This window comes from Chaetodon trifascialis, chromosome 17, assembly GCF_039877785.1.
Source record: "Chaetodon trifascialis isolate fChaTrf1 chromosome 17, fChaTrf1.hap1, whole genome shotgun sequence".
NCBI lineage: Eukaryota > Metazoa > Chordata > Actinopteri > Chaetodontiformes > Chaetodontidae > Chaetodon > Chaetodon trifascialis.
The window spans coordinates 24,243,914-24,265,128 of NC_092072.1; the positions used below are offsets into that span (position 1 = coordinate 24,243,914).

Sequence of the window (21,215 nt, forward strand, 5' to 3'; positions counted from 1 at the left end):
TTCAATCTAATGGGAGACATCATCAACCCTAAAAGTTCAAACATGAACATTACCACATTCAATGCCATCCAGACAACAAAGTACTACATGAAGGCTAGGGGAATGACAGCAACTGCAATGTTCAGGAGAGAAGATGAAAAGTTTGCTGCTGTAGACAGACAACTGTGCCAGAACATGAGGGCTGCTGGAGGGAAAGACAAAGCACAGAGAGCAGAGAGGCTGATGGAGAAGAGAAGGAGACAGGTGTAGTGGACACTGAACCTACAGTACACGTGTACACACACACTCACACAATCAGTACAACATGTACTCCGTACACAAATACCACAAACAGTGATCGCTATTATTAATTTATTATACCTTATTTTTTGTTACTTGATGTTATGTTGCTACCTTGTTCTTTGACAAGACTATGATTGTATAGCCTAATCATATTAATAAAGTCATTTGGATTCCAGGTGGAGTATGGCTGCAGGAGCTGTTCTGTGAGTGCCAAAAGTGCCGAAAGGACGGCACAAGAACTGGAGAAAGTAGCACGCCAGAGGCATGCAGCAAAACAAAGGAACGCTGCAAGGCGCAATGCTTCAGAGGTCTTGCAAAAAAAATCAAAAATGAAGCGCTAATCAGTTCTCATTGGAAAATGATAAACCTCTGTCATTGTAAATAGTTTTTTGTTAGTTATTAAACACGAATTTGGTTATTGCTTAATCTCTCTGTCTCTTATTGATCTGATGAGCCTCTTATATGTTTTCTGGTTTAACATGTTTTTATTATACCATGCAAGTAAAAGAGCGATCCACCAATTACTGGTACACTTTACACACAATATTGCACATTTGAAGACTTGGATAACAATTTACCTGTTAATCTCTGTCACCTTATGAGTAACCCACTGAAGGTATTTGTTGTCAGACGCAGTGCTACGCTTGCCACCCGCCGCGGCCAACTCTCTCTTTTTTCAGCTTTCCCTGTTTGCTTCCCTGACATCAGAATCAGAATCAGAATCAGAAATCCTTTATTTATCCCCGAGAGGAAATTGTTTTTGTTGCAGTGCTCCTTACAAGAATAGAATTAGAATAAAATTAGAAAAGAAAGAAAAGAGAGAACTATATATATAAATAGCAAATATAAAAACAAAATATTTATATTGAGCGTCGGACTTGCCACTTGCCATGCGCCTGGCCAGTGGTGTTCTTCAAGGTGAGGCAAGGAGCTGCCATGGTGAAATTTTACTCGGCTGTGTCAAACCCACTCCACGCCTTCTCCCCTTCCTCTTTCCGAGTTGCCCCGCTGGGTGGGACTGAGATGAGAAGGAGGAGGAGATGCGCCATCGGCGCAGCGCACGAAAATACCAAAGTCTGCGTCGCCACGCCCCATCGGCGCAGTGGACCTGACTTTGCGCCTCGCCGGCGGCGGAGTCGAAAATAGAGCCCAATGTTGCTGATTAGTCTTTGACCACAGGGCAGAGCTATAGAGTGCTCCAAGTCTAGAGAGGGGGCACTGAGCACTCAGCTGACTCTGCAAAACACTCCAAGTTGTAATGTTTATGTGTTATCTTAATGTCTGTAGCTGAGTGTCAGTGGGTGTGAGAGGTGCAGTCACAATTGGGCCGAGATCAGCAGTTTGTGAACAGCACAACAGTTCAGTAAAATAAAGAATTTTTTACAATATGGATAGTAAATAGTGTTATTGCACAGTTGAGAAAAATCTTAAAAATTGCACAAGATGTAATGGATAATGTAAGCATATATTAGCACTGATATCAGTAGTGCAGAAAAAAAAAAAGTAGGTTTATGATGTAGAATTGAGAAAGACAGCATCAACACAGTGCTACATTACATGATGCTGGAGTTAAACAGTCTGACAGCTGTAGGAATGAAGTACCTGTGTTAGCATTTTTTCTTACACACTGGATGCAGCAGCTGTTACTGAAGAAGAAGCTGTGCTGAGCTCTGTAAATGAAGCCTTTCTGCTGTTTTCGATAATACCTGTCACATTTGTGACCTCAGAGCCTGTTCTGGCTCACAATGTTTGAAAACTTTAAAGAGCCTATTGGGACAGAGAGGCTGAGTGCACTGGTTAAAGTGGGACAGAGAGGCTGAGTGCACTGGTTAAAGTGGGACAGAGAGAGTGAGTGCACTGGTTAAAGTGGGACACAGTGAGTGCACTGGTTATACACTATTATGATCAAGCAGAGAAGTAACCCAGAGCAGATTGTGGAGGACTTTGCAGTGCTCAAGGCAGACAGAACATTGTTCGGACAGGTGAGTACATCTGTGATAGTTGTAACTCTCTCTCTGGAGGTGAATGTTAGCATTGCGCGCGTGTGTGTGTGTGTGTGTGCGTGTGTGCGTGTGCGCGTGTGTGTGTGTGTGAATGTGTGAGTGAGCAAACATCTGTGTGTGTGTGTGGCCATATATTACTCATGTTATGGAGACAAATCTGTTTACACTGTCACATTGTGGGAACTCGGCTTCCTTATGGAAGAAAGGTTTATAACACAGCTGCTTTTTAATGCTAAAATATAATTATTATTGTTATCCATGAATTTTCAAATTTACTTATTTACAAAAAAACTGAAAAAAAAAGTAAAGCACATTATTATTTCTTGATTAATATGTCAAATTAAAGTTATTTACTTGCATTCCTGATCAGAAAAAATTGTTTTATTGATTGAATGTTGCTTGATTAATTTATGACTTCTCAGAGAAGCCCAGTGACCCAGCTCAAATTTGGGTATAAGACATAGACAGACATAGACAGACAAACTTTATTGTCATTCAGTAAACAGCAGGTGTACACCAAACAAAATTTCTATTGCAGCAGGCTCAGCACAGGGTTGAAAATAGTTAAAAAGTGTGTGTGTGTGTGTGTGTGTGTGTGTGTGTGTGTGTGTGTGTGTGTGTGTGTGTGTGTGTGTGTGTGTGTGTGTGTGTGTGTGTATGTATATATGTGTGTGTGTGTGTGTGTATATATATATATATATATATGTATATATATGTATAACTATTTTCAACCCTGTGCTGAGGGGAGCCTGTGCTGAGGGTGATGACACGGGAGGTGTTGTATCCGACACGCACCGACTGAGGTCTTTCAGTGAGGAAGTCAAGCAGCCAGTTACACAAGGGGGTGCTCAAACCCAGGGGTCCCAGTTTGTCTACCAGATGCTGTGGAATAATGGTGTTGGAAGCTGAACTGAAGTCCAGAAACAGCATCCGCACATGAGTGTTTTTTTGCTCCAGGTCAGCGAGGCTCAGGTGGAGAGTGGAGGAGATGGCGTCCTCGGTGGAGTGGTTAGGCTGGTAGGCAAACTGGAAGGGGTCAAATGTGGGGGGAGTCTGGAGATGATATGCGCCTTTACCAGCCTCTCAAAGCACTTCATCATGACGGGGTGAGTGCGACGGGGCGTAAGTCATTGAGTGATGTGATCTGAGGTTTTTTAGGCACTGGGATGATGGTGGCAGACTTGAAACATGATGGGACTTTGGCTTGATGCAATGAGCCAGGTGATCTGCACATTCTCTGAGCACCCGCCCAGGTATATTGTCAGGGCCTGGAGCCTTCCTTGAATTGACTCTCCTCAGAGTCCTCCGCACATCAGCTGTGTCGAGACAGAGTTCCTCTTCCTACTGCTGGGGAACAGCTTTCACCACAGGAGTGCTGTTCAGAACATCAAACCTCCCAAAGAAGATGTTGAGATCGTTGAGGAAGTCAGCATCATCCTCGCACACAAGAGGGGCTATCTTGTAATTTGTGATAGCCTGTATGCATTTCCACATGTTAATGCTGTTGGAAGCATCATGGAAAAAATCCTGGATTTTTTGGCTGCGGGCACGCTTTGCTAGTCTGATGGCATGGTTCAAGTTGGCTGTTCTGTTCTCAGTGCCTCCGCGTCACCTGACTTGAAGGCTGAGTTCCGTGCCTTTAGCATATTTCGCACATGCACAGTCATGCAGGGTTTTTGGTTGGCCCGGGTGATAATGTTCTTTGTGGTGCCGACATCATCCATGCATTTTTTTGATGTAGGCTGACACAGACATGGCGTACTTGTCAATATTGGTGTGATCATTGTAGGAGGCAGCTTCCCTAAACATATCCCAGTCAGTGCACTCAAAACAGTCCTGAAGTGCCTCCATAGCCCCCTCAGACCACACCCTCACTTGCCTCACTGAAGGTTTTTCTCTGATCAGCAGGGCTTGCAGAAATTAGCATAACGGACAAATGGTCTGAAGAGCCAAGGTGGGGGCGGGGGCCTGCTTTGAATGCATCTTTGATGTTTGTGTAGGCCTTGTCTAGTGTGTTCACTCCCCTGGTTGCACAATCCACATGTTGGTGGAAATGAAATGTGGAAGAACTGACTTCATGTCAGCTTGGTTAAAATCCCCAGCAGCAATTAAGAAGCCCGCAGTGTGAGTGGATTGCAACTCACAGATAGAAGTGCGCATCTCCTGTCGGCACGGACTGTAACTAGCTCCTCGATGCTAATAGCATTGTCCGGAATTGATGAGTTTAGCCATGTCTCAGTTAGAATAATTGCGCAGCAGCTCCTCATCTCCCGTTTCAATGTAAGTTCCAGCTGCATGTGATCTATTTTGTTCTCCATGGAGCGAACATTGGAGAGGAAGATAGACGGAAGCGGCATTTTATAGGGATTGGCTTTTAGCTCGGCAGTTAGCCCACCTTGGCACCCACGCTTTTGCCTCCGGTCATACCGCCTCCGTTTGGATCTCTCTCAGCCTGTGCTGCTGGGCGAGTCCACTGCACTGTAGGCCACTGGGTCTTGCTGATGAAGTGCTGCGAGAATACGTAGACACTCCAGAGTGGTTGTATCTACGTGATCATATGTTATCTTGCTTCGATTACTAACTGAATTTGCCATCCAAGGCATATTTTGATTGTTCTGATTATAAAAAGGTGACTTCAGTTTGAAATTCCTCATTCCTGTTCAAAATGGTAAAAGGTTGAGAGCTCACTGAAAATGAAGTCTGCATTAAAGCACTTCATGATGCTGGATGATCTCTTAAACAAATAGGGAAAGACATAAAGTGTTCTCACAGTGTGGTTAAGTATGCTTTGGAGTCAATTGCCGGGACTGGTACTTACAAAATGCCAAGGAATCCAAGGAATAGGCAGGAAACGAAAGTTAGCTGAAGCAGATGTCAGACGCCTCAAGATTTTAAGGACTAGAGACAGAAGGAAGACCACTGCTGATCTTCAGGCAGAGATGAATGCTTCTATATCAGAGTCTGAGAAAGTCTCCAGAATGACCATAAGCAGATGGCTGACTGAACAAGGCTTAAAGGGAAGAATAGTTGCTAAGAAGCTATTATTGAGGCCTGCAAAACTCCAGAAACACTTCAGATTTGCCAGGGAACACAAACACTGGACTGTTGATGACTGGAAAAAGGTACTCTGGACAGATGAGTCCAAGTTTGAACTCTTCGGTCAGCATCGTTGTGTTTATGTCTGCAGAAAAAGATGGACAACATTTTGTTGCCAGATGCATTGCACCCACAGTGAAACACAGTGGAGATTCCATTATGGTATGGGGTTCCATTTGTGGAAACGGCGTGGGCAAATTAGTGAAAATCAACGGTATAATGAACAAGACCATCTACCACAACATCTTAGTGCATCATGGAATCCCTTCTGGACTAAATCTGATTGGGCGTGGGTTCATGTACCAACAAAGACAATGACCCCAAGCATACTTCAAAGCTGTGCAGAGACTATTTGACCAAGAAAAGGGAATCTGGAGTACTGGAACTGATGGACTGGCCAAGTCAAAGTCCAGATTTGAATCCTATTGAACAAATTTGGGATTTAGTAGATTCAAAGATTTATCACACAAAAGTTTAATCTAAAGCAGTGATCCTCACTATTTTTTCATAAGAGCCACATTGGCAGAGCAAAATCAAGGGGAGCGCCACTTTTATGACAACATACTAGGGATCGACCAATTATCGGCCTGGCATCGGCTGTTTTTTCCACCAATAACCGATAAAGTTAATTAATGTATTTTAAAACGTGCTCCTTTGGCTCTGATGTAGCCGTCTCTCCGCCCGAAGTCACCAATCGTGACTGTGTAACGATGTCCCACCCACAGCCCTCACTGATTGGCTACATGGCACAAGTGAGTCAGTGACAGCCAATTGACACTGAAGCCTCTACATGCAGCGCCACAGACAAGGAGAGGCAGACAACTGCTCCGGTTATCCAGCGGAGATAAGGCAACAGAGTCAGTCGAAATTGCAATAAAAACGCTCTATGATGAAGTTTTAAAAACACCACAACCTTATGATTAATTTCAGTGATAACATGCAAGCCCAGAGTTGAAATTTCACCTGACATACCGGTAGGTAGACTATAGCAAGAATAAGGGAGGAAAACCTGCTGAATTCCGCTGTTTGGCTCTGGAGATGAAACTGTTCACAACTTCAACATGGCGTATTTCATGATGACCCACCGCTACGTTATACCTGTAACCGCTTTATACCTGTGGCCAGACACACAATAATAATATAGGCCCTTTCGGTTACCGTTACTTCGTGGGAATAATAAATCTCCTAACATGTCTCAGCCCGTGGGGCGGCTCCTGGTTTATGAATAAACAACACCGGAGGTGATTATAGCCAATAAGTTTAACAGTACTGCACGCTAACGTGTCCTTGTTTGTTTACAGTCGCCTCTCCCTCAGCGCTCGTGCTCTCACTACACTATGGTGCAGCAACGCAACTACTGGTGTTAAATGATCGTCTTTTTGCCTGTCACTCGTAAAGTCCAGGGATATGAGTCAGGCAGAGAGCACACGTCGAGGAGATGTTCTCAGTGTGTTTTATTTTCAATCAATAAATTTACTGTCGCGTCTACAACTCACGTGTGTAATGAAGCCTTTATTGTTTGCATTTACAGTTGCGAAGTGCCTTATTCTTGTTTATGTAATACGACATACAGTATAAGCACAAGAGTTTACATCTAGCCTACTGTTCTAAGATTCAGAATATGCCTTTATTACTCTAAATATATATTAAGAAATATAATAATAAATAAGGAACTATAGGTGAAAAACTCTGGGAACCCCTGAAAGTTTAATCTTTTACTTACTTTTTATTTTAAAATAATTAAACTTAAAGGCATTTCAATTAAGATTTTGGGTGTGTGTTATTTTACAAAAAGTTAAGATCTTTTTTTTCAGTGTACACAAAACAAACAAACAAACAAACAAACAAACAAACAAACAAACAAACATTATACTGTATTCATTCTAGTCCCAGGTGTGTTAATCTAAATTTTGACACCGAATTTTCATTTTTGCTGCAAACGAATATTGGTTCTAAATATCGGCTATCGGTTTCGCTTGATTATTAATAATCGGTATCGGCCCTGAAAAATCCATATCGGTCGATCTCTACAACATACCAAGTCACCTTTGCAGATGTGCATTTCTGCATATAAATTGGACATCCCACAAAAAAAAACAAAACAAAAAAAACACAGCCAATGCATTTTTAATTAAGACCATATTTACCTTAATACTGGAATGAGCAGAAGCTGGCATGCATGTCCTTGACTTTCTTCATGTTGTATTTGTAGTATTTGTAGTTTGTTGTTGCAATCACAGTGAGGCATTCAAGATGAGCACGGGTCAGTTGGTTTCTCTGTTTCCTCTTGATAGTGTTCATGGTTGAATATGTTGACTCACAGGTGTATGTGCTCATGGAGACATCACTTTCTGTGCAAGTGGTTTCACACTGGGAAAGTCTGCTTCAGAGACCAATCTTCAGAAGTGGCCAACACCTGCTCTGAGTTCAAGTTGGAGAATGGTATTTGTTTGCAGCTCTACAGATGGAGCGGCCTCGAAATTCCCCCAATTTCATGCTGTGGCCCTGGCGGGTCCGTGACCGGTCCCTGCTCTGCAGTAGGCGGGTTCGTGACTGTAATGAGATCCCCCGCGATGATGTCATCGGCGCGGGGCCAACTCGTAACGCCCCTAAGCTCCATTTGCGGAAACTACCTGCACTCGCTCAATCAGTCCACCAGGAGGAGCAGTCATTATTACCGTGTCAGCTTTGCTGAGTAGTTCATTAGATCTGCACATAGCCTCTACTGCTGTAAGAAAAACTGCTTGTCTAGTAGAGCACCCTGTGCAGTTTTTTAAATATAATTATGCTTAATCATCCACATTATTGTAGTGCTCGTTCACAAACTTCTTGGATCTGCTCATCTGCCCATCCTGCCTTTTCCTCCACATCTCTCTCCACCTTTGGAGAGGCTCCCAGCGCATCTCCGCGTGCTGAGTGATTTGTGCCCAGAAAATTAATCGTGAATAACAGAAGTTGTGCGTCGCGTTCTTCTAGCATTCTGAACTGCTAAACAGTTAAATGTTTAATACTCTGCCTGATTCGCGGAGCCATTCTACTTTTCAGTTGGTGGGTTTCCTGTTTGTAGCGCATTTTAGATTTGCGGGTCGCTATTTGATGCGGTGACCAGCAATACGCAGAGTCCTGTATGTGTGTGTACTGTATATTACTGGACAGAAATCATTTACAGTGCGCTGAAGAGGGAGGGACGGGAGGATGAAATGCCAATTTCAGCCTGTGATCTGTTAATGTCTGACTGAACAGCCTCATGGAAGTGATATTTTACAGTTCTACATATTTTAATCTAACGAAATTCGTTAAAACAAGTCACTTGGTGCTTTCAAAGTCATGTCATTGAGCTGAAAGGTTCCAGATTTCGTTTGCCTTCACAGGCGGCTGCGGAGCGCAGCAGACGGCTCGCACTGCGCACTGCGATGTTCAACATCATAGGCTTAATATACTGTAGTTAATTATCACTGATCTTTTTCATCACTCTGTCTGTGTGACTGTCTGTGTCCTCCTCTCTGTGTCTCTGTCTCTTTTTTCAGACTGTTCACGCGATGTATATAAACAGTAACTATTAAAAAAAGTTATAGTCGCGGGTAAACATAGTGCTCAGAAGCACACCAAGAATGCATTTTTTACGTCAGGCGTTGTGCACGCGTGTTTGATATTAATATTGTGCCGCTGCACCTCAAATAAATGTTTTTTTGGGAAACGGAAATGTTCAACATGACTTCATCATGTTAGACCAGGCAGACGGGTTCTTACTACAACATCAACTCTCCCTCCGCAGCCAGCGAGCCTCATCCCCCGCACGACACCTACATTCATCATGAATAATCCTAATGGGCCAATCAGACCAATGAAATAAAAACAATGTTGTGGGGCATAAAGGGCCAATGGGCCGATGTAGATGGGCCAATCTACTTGTTTTTATTGGCCAATCAGCTCACACACACACACACACGAAAACGGCCAAGAAACAGTGAAATCAGTATCATGACTATTTCTCAGATGATGATTTCTGTATCTATCTAATCCGTGGCATGCAATATTTCACCCCGATTTTGGATAAAGTATAAATCCAATTGTTTCATTGTTTCAGCTGTCGTGGCCAAATCTCTTGTTAACTTATTAAGCTCTTCCGCACAGTGTGACATCTATTTTAATTATTAGAGAGCTACTCTAATGGCCACTGATAGACAGTCCATCCTATTCTATAAACTGTTGGTGGTTTGTGAACTTCACTGCATTTGTGCATTTGAAGCGATTAACTCCCGGCACATTTCAGAGCTGAGTAAACCTGTAGTTTCACTGACACATCGCGCATCATCACAACGGGCGTCATGATGTTCTCCTGTCTGTCACTCTGTCAGGCATGTGTAGTGTCGAGCCGGCCGCGTTGTTGGCTGAAAAGTCATTATTTGCATTACAGTGTATCCTTTGTTCTAACTCAATGGATGGTCGCCAGCCAAACAGGCTCCCAGCCCCCACTGTCCCACAGACTAGCTATGGCCAGTAAAATAGGTGGAGGGCTGAGGGGAGCGCGTACCCCCAGTAATTAAAAATCAATTTGTGCCACAGATATTAATATTGTGTCGCTGGCTACTTTATAGACTTCACTAAATGTTTCCATTACACTTAATTACATTTATGGATAAGCCAACTTTCCCACCTCCCTCATGCATCAAAATGTATATTATCAGTCCGACCAGGAAATCTTGCGATCGCAAAAATTGGCGCATATTCAACCAATACTAATATGACTGTCTACTGACCGCTTCCTGGTCTATTTTTGCCGAGAGCCGCGCGCCTGTTGCGGAAAACATAGGCGAGCCCTGGAATCTCCAGATGACGCGCTCTGCTCCTGTAGCTCTGTCTCTGTTCCAGCGCATGTAAAGTAAAATTAGGTCATCATTTTTGTTGATAATTATCAAAAGCAAACTCTATGTAAACAGATGGAGCCTGTTTATTCTTGGAGTCACAGGCTGTTTTGTAAAGGTACATCACTTTTATGACTCAGGAATGATTTTGTAACTTTTTTTTTTTTTCGAAGAAGATAATATGCAGCAAAAGGCTGAATGACAGAATCGAACCCGTAGCCACTGCAGAAAGCTTCACATATGGGGCGGAGGCTCTACCAACTGCGCCAAATCTCCGCCACATGATATCGTAATTTTGAGCTGATACTTCTCATTCTCAAGTTAAAACTGTTTGGTTTTTTTTAAAGATGGGAACTGAATCTTTTCGACTGTTTCTGTAATGTGAAGTATGGTTATTGTCATATAGGAAGTGATTATATACAACTTTTTTACATGAGTTTGTTTTTTTTTGATCACAACAATCACAAAAACATTCATACAGTATATTGTAAGAGAAAAACTTAGGAATTTTCTGTTTGCAAATCGAAAATATGCATTAAAACAGGCTGATGGAAACACACATTTAAGACTTTTTTAAGACTTTGTGCGAGAAATATTTTTCTAAGTTGATCTAAATAATCAACGTAAAATAGTTGAGTAACTGTGACTGCCTAAGTACAAATAAGCCTACTAAAGCAGATGAATGTAGTGGAGTAAAAATCTTTGCCCTTGAGATGTGTTCCTGTGAGGGACACGCCATCTCCTGGTGACACCCTGCAATTGAATGAAGAGGCGTGTTTATAGTGGATTCTGGGCACACCCCCAAGAGGAGGGGGGGACTGGTAGCTGGCTGGCAGCCGGCTGGGAGCCGGCTGGGAGCTGGATGGCCTCTGGCCTGGAGGGGAATTTCGAGGCCGCTCCATCTGTATTATTTCACTCTCCAGAGCGGCACGATAACCAGTGCAGAGCTGTGTGATGGTTGGAGTGAATGAGGATACATCCACATGGAAGGGGTTTTCAATAAAATTGAAAATCTCCTTATGTTCAGTCACATCACTGAATCTGGATTCAAACTCACCCTTCAGCTCCTCCAAATCCTCTGTAACTGAAGTGCTGCTGCAGAAATGGGTCACTTGTGGTTGTTGCTCTGAGTTTTGGGAAGTGGATGAGTTCTCTGTCAGATATCCACAGAGCAGTTATTTTGTTTTGGAATGCTCTGACTTCCTTCAGCATGTCACTTGGAAGCTTGTCTCTCCCTTGGAGCTGCAAGTTCAGAGCGTTCAAGTGACAGGTTAGGGTGGGTAGGGTATGTCAGTAAGGGGGGTCAGCTGTATGATCCAGTGTGGGTCTTTCAACTCTAGCTGGTGTTTCCCCCTTGCTGTCCAAGAAAGGAGGCTCAGGAACCGCTCCGGCACCTTTCCATGAGACAACATCTCACTTCGCTGTGTAACACTAAATCGCTGTACTCTGTGTCATAGTCTTCAATTAACTGTCTGAACTGTCGGTGGTTTAGTGCTCTTGAAACAATGTAATTGACAACATGCACAACTCTTTGCATCATATTTTGGAAATAATTGTTTCTGAGCTTTGATACCAGTGCCTCCTGATGGATGATGCAGTGGAAGCTGATGAAATTGGGCATTTCATCTCTTATTTTTCTTGAGGCCAACAAGACCCTTCTCTTTGCCTCGCATGCTTGGGGCACTATCAGTACACACACTTGCAAGTTGAGATGATTTTTCTCAAAAAATACCAAAAGTGCATTCAGCATATCCTCACCTTGTGTTTGGCCATGGAGTGGTAGTAAGCACAACATTTCCTCGCGAAAAAGAGTTTTTTTTGGGAACCTCACCGAAATGCACAGCTGAGCAACATTGGTGACGTCTGTGCTTTCATCCACTGTGATGCTGAAACAAGGTGCGGTGCGAAGGTCAGCCAACAACTGGTCATGAACGTCCTTTCCAATGTCTTCCATCCACCTCATTATTGTTGAATCAGACAACTGTAATCCTTTTATTTGTTAAAATCTCTGCAGTGGAGTTTGTCCTGTGGATAAGATTTTGATGCTCACAACATGAAGCAGTGAGCTGTGCTATTTTCCTCTCTCTTAGTTCACTGCCAGGGGGATAACCTTCATTGAAATTTGGATGCGCAGTTTTGAAATGGTGCTCCAAGTTGCTTTGTTTGAAACAGGCGCAGGTTTGTTTGCATATCAAGCACAGAGGATTGATGTCATGAAGAATAAAAAAGAATTCGTCTGTTTACTTTTCTTGAAATTTCCTGTGCTCATCTTGTATGCTTCGTACCTTTCGTTTTTTTTTACTGGGTATACCCAGTGTTTGCCTGCTCGTCCCCTCTCCGGCGTCTTCATGCTGATTTTTGTTTGCTTTCCTCTGTAACTGTTCGTTACAACACTGTGTGTCTGTCTGTCTGATTTTTGTGCTGGTCTTTGCCCTTTTTTTTATTAAAAACGATCCATTTTGTGCCTGCATCTCACACTGGCTAGCGGAGCTAGCGTGCACTGCGGTCAAGTGTGACAGTGTTGTAAACGATGCAAAAAGCGGGCTGTGTTGCCAGGTTTGGCAGTGCCCCCTTTAGGAAACACCGTTAAGCCTTAATTAATACCTTCAATATTAAGGTGAAGGGAGAAGTATAATGGAGATGTTTGCCTTTTTGTTATGCAGTGTTCACTGTATGTTTATGCAGCTGATTTGGGAAAAAAAAATGTATTTGCTGTGTTGCCATATTGCTATAAGCTACTATGCGAGCCACCAGTTAAAGCTTGACGAGCTGCATGTGGCTCGTGAGCCGTGCTATGAGTATCTCTGATCTAAAGCAAGTCTGTGGCAACAGCTAGAAACTATTTGGAACTCAATAACATAAGAGACTGTCGAAAAGTACATAAGAGAAACAGGGACTTTTTTTCATCTGCGGTTTTGTGCTTCATCGAGATGTGGCTCTGTGCATTAATACCGGGCTCTGCGTTGCAGCTGGCTGGCTTCCAACTCCTCCGCACGGACAGAGACACGGAACTTTCCGGCAAAACTAAAGGTGGAGGAATCTGTTTCTACATCAACAATAGTTGATGCAACGACGTGACAGTGATTCAGCAGCACTGTTCTCCTGAACTGGAATCTTTTATTATTAACTGTAAGCCTTTTTATTCACCCGTGAGTTCGCTTCATTCATTCTGGTCAGCGTTTACATCCCGCTCCAGGCCAACGTGCAGGACGCACAGCATATGCTCGCAGACCAGAGTGAGGAATCTGTTTCTACATCAACAGTGGTTGGTGCAACGACGTGACAGTGATCCAGCAGTACTGTTCTCCTGACCTGGAATCTTTTATCATTAACTGTAAGCCTTTTTATTCACCCCATGAGTTCGCCTTATTCATTCTGGTCGGCGTTTACATCCCGCTGCAGGCCAACGTGCAGACCAACGTGCAGACCAAATACTGCGTGTGGAGCGGACCAACCTGGACTCTTAAGTTATTGTCCTTGGTGACTTTAACAAAGGTAATCTCACCCACGAACTCCCTAAATACAGACAGTTTATTAAATGCCCGACCAAAGAGGAGAATATTCTGGATCACTGTTACACCACTGTCAGGGATGCTTATCACGCCGTCCCCCGTGCTGCACTGGGCCACTCTGACCACGTCATGGTCCACCTGCGTACAGGCAGAAATTAAAGCTCTGTAAACCTGTAGTGAGGACATCAAGGAAGTGGACCGGTGAGGCTGTGGAGGATCTCCAGGCGTGTTTGGACTCTACTGACTGGGATGTGTTCAGGACTGCTACCAACAGTCTGGATGAGTACACGGAGGCTGTGACGTCCTACACCAGCTTCTGTGAGGACTGCTGTCACGCATCATGCACCAGGGTGAGTTACAACAATGACAAACCCTGGTTCACAGCCAAACTCAGACAGCTAAGGTTGGCAAAGGAAGAGGCCTTCAGGAGTGGGGACAAGGACACATTCAAAGAGTCGAAGTACAAGTTTAGCAAGGCGGTGAAAGAGGCTAAATGACTGTACTGTGAGAAGCTCCAACACCAGTTCTCAGCTAACAACTCTAAGGGCTCAGACAGATCACCAACTACAAGCCTAAAGCCCCCCACTCCATCAACGATCGACGCCTAGCCAACGACCTAAACGAGTTCTGCTGCCGCTTTGAAACACAAAGGGACAGTCCAGCAACCATCCCCCACGACACCTCCCAACAACTCCAGCTCCAGTCACCTCCACCAATGCCCACCTTAAAGGTCCAGCACCTGGATTCCGTAGGAACCTATGCTAGGATCCTGTTTGTGGATTTCAGCTCTGCTTGTAACACCATCATCCCAACTTTGCTTCAGGAGGAGCTCTCCCTGCTGAGCGTGCCTGACTCCACCTGCAGGTGGATTACAGACTTCCTGTCTGACAGGAAACAGTGCATGAAGCTGAGAAACACATCTCTGATGCAAAGACCCTCAACACCGGATCCCCCCGGGGCCTCATTCTTTCTCCTCTGCTCTTCTCCCTGTACACAACAGCTGCACCTCCAGTCACCAGTCTGTTAAGCTCCTGAAGTTTGCGGACGACACCACCCTTATCGGACTCATCTCTGATGGCGACGAGTCCGCCTACAGGTGGGAAGTTGACCATCTGGTGACCTGGTGTAAACAGAACAACCTAGAGGTCAACGCTCTAAAGACAGTGGAGATGGTTATGGACTACAGGAAGAACTCAGCCTCACCTGCCCCCATCACCATCTGTGACTCCACTGTTGACACTGTGGAGTCTTTCCGCTTCCTGGGAACTATCATCTCCCAGGACCTCAAGTGGGAGCTGAACATCAGCTCCCTCATCAAGAAGGCACAGCAGAGGATTTACTTCCTACGACAGCTGAAGAAATTCAATCTGCCAAAGACAATGATGGTGCACTTCCACACAGCCATCATTGAGTCCATTCTCACCTCCTCCATCACCATCTAGTATGCTGCTACCACCGCCAAGGACAAGGGCAGACTGCAGCGTGTCATGCAATCTCCCGTCTCTTCAGGACCTGTACGCCTCCAGGACCCTGAGGCGTGCAGGAAAGATTGTGGCTGATCCCTCTCACCCCAGACACAAACTCTTTGAGGCACTCAACTCTATGCGTTACATTAACGCTCAGCTTGGACTTCTTTCTGAAAAAACAGACTGTTTCCAAAAAAAAAGGAAAGACCTGTGTATAAATATTTATGTTGTTACATTTTTTATGACTTTAATAGGTTATTTTTTTTTACTAGATGTAAAAAAAATGCACCAACTTCACCAAAGCAAATTCCTCGTATGTGTAAAATTGTACTTGGCAATAAAGGCTTTTCTGATTCTGATTTCTGATTCTGAAAACAATACTAGCAAGAATGCAAGCTGTTATCAAGTTTTTTGGTTATTATGTTGTGAAAAAGGACTATTTCGTCATTTCAGTTTGTTATTTTCCAAATAAATAACAATAACGTTTTTAGTTTCAAACAAGTTTTTGAAAGATTTCTAAAATATTCATGTTTTCTCATTTTTATGACAGGTTTTCTAATAAATTTCTTAAGCACTGTAAATCATTACATTTTAGGGTGTAGACTTGGGTTAAGGTAAGGGTAAAGTTAGATTTACAAAGTTAGATTTACACACGTGGACAAAATTGTTGGTACCCTTCGGTTAATGAAAGAAAAACTCACAATGGTCATAGAAATAACTTGAATCTGACAAAAGTAATAATAAATAAAAATTCTATGAAATTTAACCAATGAAAGTCAGACATTACTTTTCAACCATGCTTCAACAGAATTATTTAAAAAAATAAACTCATGAAACAGGCCTGGACAAAAATGATGGTACCCTTAACTTAATATTTTGTTGCATAACCTTTTGAGGCAATCACTGCAATAAAACGATTCCTGTAACTGTCAATGAGACATCTGCACCTCTCAGCAGGTATTTTGGCCCACTCCTCATGAGCAAACTACTCCATTTGTCTCAGGTTTGAAGGGTGCCTTTTCCAGACAGCATGTTTCAGCTCCTTCCAAAGATGCTCAATAGGATTTAGGTCAGGGCTCATAGAAGGCCACTTTAGAATAGTCCAATGTTTTCCTCTTAGCCATTCTTGGGTGTTTTTAGCTGTGTGTTTTGGGTCATTGTCCTGTTGCAAGACCCATAACCTGCGACTGAGACCAAGCTTTCTGACACTGGGCAGCACATTTCTCTCTAGAATCCCTTGATAGTCTTGAGATTTCATTGTACCCTGCACAGATTCAAGACACCCTGTGCCAGATGCAGCAAAGCAGCCCCAGAACATAACAGAGCCTCCTCCATTTTTCACAGTAGGGACAGTGTTCTTTTCTTGATATGCATCATTTTTCTGTCTGCAAACATAGAGCTGATGTGCCTTGGCAAAAAGTTCCATTTTTGTCTCATCTGTCCATAGGACATTCTCCCAGAAGCTTTGTGGCTTGTCAACATGTAGTTTGTCAAAGTCCAGTCTGGCTTTTTTATGATTTGTTTTCAACAATGGTGTTCTCCTTGGTCGTCTCCCATTAAGTCCACTTTGGCTCAAACGACGGATGGTGCGATCTGACACTGATGTTCCTTGAGCTTGAAGTTCACCTTTAATCTCTTTAGAAGTTTTTCTGGGCTCTTTTGTTACCATTCATATTATCCGTCTCTTTGATTTGTCATCAATTTTCCTCCTGCGGCCACATCCAGGGAGGTTGGCTACAGTCCCATGGATCTTAAATTTCTGAATAATATGTGCAACTGTAGTCACAGGGACATCAAGCTGCTTGGAGATGGTCTTATAGCCTTTACCTTTAACATGCTTGTCTATAATTTTCTTTCTAATCTCCTGAGACAACTCTTTCCTTTGCTTCCTCTGGTCCAGGTTTAGTGTGGAACACATGATGTCACCAAACAGCACAGTGACTACCTGTAGCCCTATATATAGGCCCACTGACTGATTACAAGATTGTAGACACCTGTGATGCTAATTAGTGGGCACACCTTGGATTAACATGTCCCTTTGGTCACATTATTTTCAGTCTTTTCTAAGGGTACCATCATTTTTGTCCAGGCCTGTTTCATGAGTTTATTTTTTTAAAATAATTCTGTTGAAGCATGGTTGAAAAGCAATGTCTGACTTTCATTGGTTAAATTTCATAGAATTTTTATTTATTATTATTTTTGTCAGATCCAAGTTATTTCTGTGACCATTGTGAGTTTTTCTTTCATTAACCGAAGGGTACCAACAATTTTGTCCACGTGTGTAGGTTAAGGTTAGGGTTAGTGAAGTAGTGGCAATGGTTAAGGGAAGTCCCCAGGAAATGAATGAAAGTCTATGTAATGTCCCCAAAAATGATAGAAACATGATAGTGTGTGTGTGTGTGTGTGTGTGTGTGTGTGTGTGTGTGTGTGTGTGTGTGTGTGTGTGTGTGTGTGTGTGTGTGTGTGTGTGTGTGTGTGTGTGTGTGTCTGAGTATGCGTATGTGTGCACTACACATTGTGCAGCTCACTTTTTGTAATAAATGTGTTTTGCGATGCAGCCACTGTGGAGTTATTATGTTTTTTGTTTATATGTACATTCTGTGTTGTCTGCCTTAGTGATGTTTATTCTACTGTTGATTCCATAGGAAGTGGCAGGTTATTTAATTTCTGTAGCCTAATAATGCTTATTGCACCCTCTGTCATGGCCATAGCTCATCCTATTTATTGTTGGTCATTTTTTTAATTGTCTGAGTTTTGTCCTCTTTTCTGGTTAATTGTAGTTAATTGATGAATGAAATAAAATTATACATTACATGATACATTTAATTAATTAAAATGGATAATTCTCTGCTGAGGAAGGTGGTTGTATAATTGATTATCAATTATACTCACAAACTGTAAAGTGCTACTGTAGAAAATGAATATATTGTTGGTTTGCATATAAGGCCTTTGTGGTGTTAACTGACATACTTTTTAAAGTAAATTTTGACACAGGTAATTGAATAAAATATTCAAGTTCTCCTTCCATCCCTGCAGATTTCTCCCCTACCCCTGATTTTAGTTTAGAAGCGGCACTTTCTTATTTTGACAGTATTATTTGTATTAGTGGTAGAAGATGCTGTGTTGGTCCAGTCAGTTTTTTAATGTTGCATGTGTCTGTTGGAGTAGACTGACAGTGGAGTGATAGGCAGGCAGGCAGAGTGGAGATTTTCCTCTCAGCACAGATGTGTATACATTTAACAAATAGTGGAATGTTCAATGGTGGAGATAAACTTATTTAAACTTCTAGAGGATACTTTGTGTTAGTTTCAGAGAATGGCCCACTGATCGGAAGACTTGATCAAAACATCTCCTGTTAGTTGGACTATAGGGCTTCCGCTCTGTGACATTCTAATCTGTCCTCAGTTACATTGCCTTCGACTTCCACAAAGAGTGCAGCCACATGAGATGGGACCGTCTCCAGATCTTGGTGGATACCGTCACTGAGACACAAGATGAATACAGGTACCTTAAACAGCAGCTATTCTGGGCTAATATATAGTTGTGTACAGAGAAGGAGTATTCAGACTTTTCTCTGTGTATAGTTACTTCATGGTGAATTCAGAGGAGAAGACAATGGCCCAGCAGAACGGAGTTTTCCGCAGTAACTGCATGGACTGCCTGGACAGGACTAACGTCATCCAGAGCCTCCTGGCCCGGCGCTCCCTACAGTCTCAGCTGCAGGTCTTTTCAATCCCACTACTTCTAAGCCTCTTAGAATAGCAAAATTGTGATTAAAAACTTGCACAATGTAGGGTTTATTGGTAATTACATCCCCTCGGAGATGCTCTTGGGCTTCAGACCTCTAGTCTTTTTTATCATTTTGCCCAACATTAGGGTTCCTACTGGGTATTGAATTTCTGTAACATTTTGGAAATCAGAGAGGGGATTTTTTTTATTGCCAGTGTTGGCACATTTAATAAATTTTTGTAGCAGAAATTCAATAACAATGAATGAACAGTGCAAATATGTCACTTGATATGGTAATATGGGAGGATGTACTGACCCATATGTATAGTGTTAGAATCTTTTTTGATCAAACAATCCCAGCTAAGGTCCATGTACTATTTGTCTCCAGAGTAGAGACTTTGCTCAGTTGCCATGTAGATGGATATATTTGCATGTGAGCTCACAAGCCATTCAGCGAGCTCATTCTTGGCCTTGGAAATAGTAGTTTGACTATTTGGGGAAAAAAAAAAAGCTAACTTAAAGTCCACTTGATAGCTTTCATTTCTTCATTAATGAACAGAGTGACACTCTTGAACTTAGCATAAAACTAAATCTCAGAATCTAAAATTTAAAACTTTGAAACTTCAAAAACATACTCTGCTGTATTACTGTGAAGTGAATTAGTTGTGACTGATTTTTCATATGATTCTTTACAATGTTAATGATAAACTTGGGGCTGCACGGTGGCGCAGCAGGTAGTGCACGTACCTCACAGCAAGAAGGTTGCCGGTTCGATCCCCGGGTCAGGCGGGGCCCTTCTGTGTGAAGTTTGCATGTTCTTCCCGTGCATGCGTGGGTTCTCTCCGGGTACTCCGGCTTCCTCCCACAGACCAAAAACATGCTCATTAGGTTAATTGATGACTCTAAATTGTCCGTAGGTGTGTGTTTGTTTGTCCTTGCATGTGGCCCTGCAATCGGCTGGCGACCGGTTCAGGGTGTACCCCGCCTCTCGCCCATTGTAGCTGGGATAGGCTCCAGCCCCCCGCAACCCCGAAAGGGATAGGCGGTATAGATAATGGATGATAAACTTTTTAGCCATATTTTGGCAAAATTCTTAATGTTTCAAAGATACTGATCAAAGAAAATGATCGCAAATAGGTGAACTGTGTCAATTTTGAATGATGATATCTCCCTTTAAATGTGTGTTTTCAGCCAGCTTTGGGAAAAAAAATCACATTTGTCATTGATTTGGTTGTTTATTTTGCAAAGATAAAAGGTTAAGGTATTTCAAATCCTGCTTACATTGATAGACTTCAATTGAACTAACCAGTATATGGTATGTTTTGTGCCTGTGTCCACAGAGGATGGGGGTTCTGAATGTGGGTCAGAGGATTGAGGAGCAGGCTGAGTTTGAAAAGATCTACAAGAATGGTATTGACTTCTTTATTCTCGACTGTGAGCATGTGTTGTGTCATTGGTAGAAACTGTAGCCTTAGAATGTGCCCTCACTGTCCTCTATATGTGATCTCTAACCAGCATGGGCTGACAATGCCAATGCATGTGCTGTACAGTATGCAGGAACCGGAGCCTTGAAAACAGACTTCACAAGGTACAAGCACTGTAACACCCTGTTGACACACGTCAGTTGACTAACACGTTTTTTGTGTTTTTTTGGAGTACCCCTACAGTATTATTGTTACTATAGCTGTTGTTTAATCAATGTTAATTTTTTTCCCGTCCAATAGGACGGGGAAAAGGACCAGGTGGGGGCTGTTGATGGATGGTTGGAACTCCATGATCCGCTACTACAAAAACAACTTCTCTGATGGATTCAGACAGGTATGACGTCTATGACATGATTTGTTTTAGACACACCACCACTGAACAACTTGGTATAGTACCAGAAAAACCAAGTGTTTCAGTATTAATGCCCAATCTTACACTGCTTTGAGAAATCTGCTGTAGACTAAATAGAAAGCATCTTTGATATTGGCAGTGAAGAAATAAAATAAGATAATCAGCATAAACTGCAAAAAAACAATGGACATAGTCACGGTGATGTCACCCATAGGTTTCTAAGGACCCATTATGATGCTCAGTGACAGTGGCTCCAGCCCACGCCATCTTGCCAGTGCCTCAGTCAAACTAACTTCTTGCTAATCCAAAAATAGGCAAAGAGGGTGAGAACGAAAATAAGCGAGGCAGGCCTCAAGGAATGAAACCTGGTTTCTGAAACCTAGCGAGTAGCTGTCACTCAAAGCAGCCACACCCTCAATTATGCAG

At 42.8% G+C, this 21,215-nt stretch overlaps 1 protein-coding gene across 1 annotated transcript in view; it reads left to right on the forward strand.

Annotated features, from left to right (window-relative positions):
- Window positions 1–21,215, forward strand: part of sacm1la (SAC1 like phosphatidylinositide phosphatase a) — a 57,930-nt gene that overhangs the window by 29,504 nt on the left and 7,211 nt on the right. Inside the window, exons 13-17 of the mRNA XM_070984006.1 lie at window positions 18,630–18,728; window positions 18,809–18,947; window positions 20,294–20,363; window positions 20,469–20,541; window positions 20,678–20,771. Of these exons, the coding sequence (XP_070840107.1) occupies window positions 18,630–18,728; window positions 18,809–18,947; window positions 20,294–20,363; window positions 20,469–20,541; window positions 20,678–20,771 (475 nt within the window). The remainder of the gene's footprint in view (window positions 1–18,629; window positions 18,729–18,808; window positions 18,948–20,293; window positions 20,364–20,468; window positions 20,542–20,677; window positions 20,772–21,215) is intronic.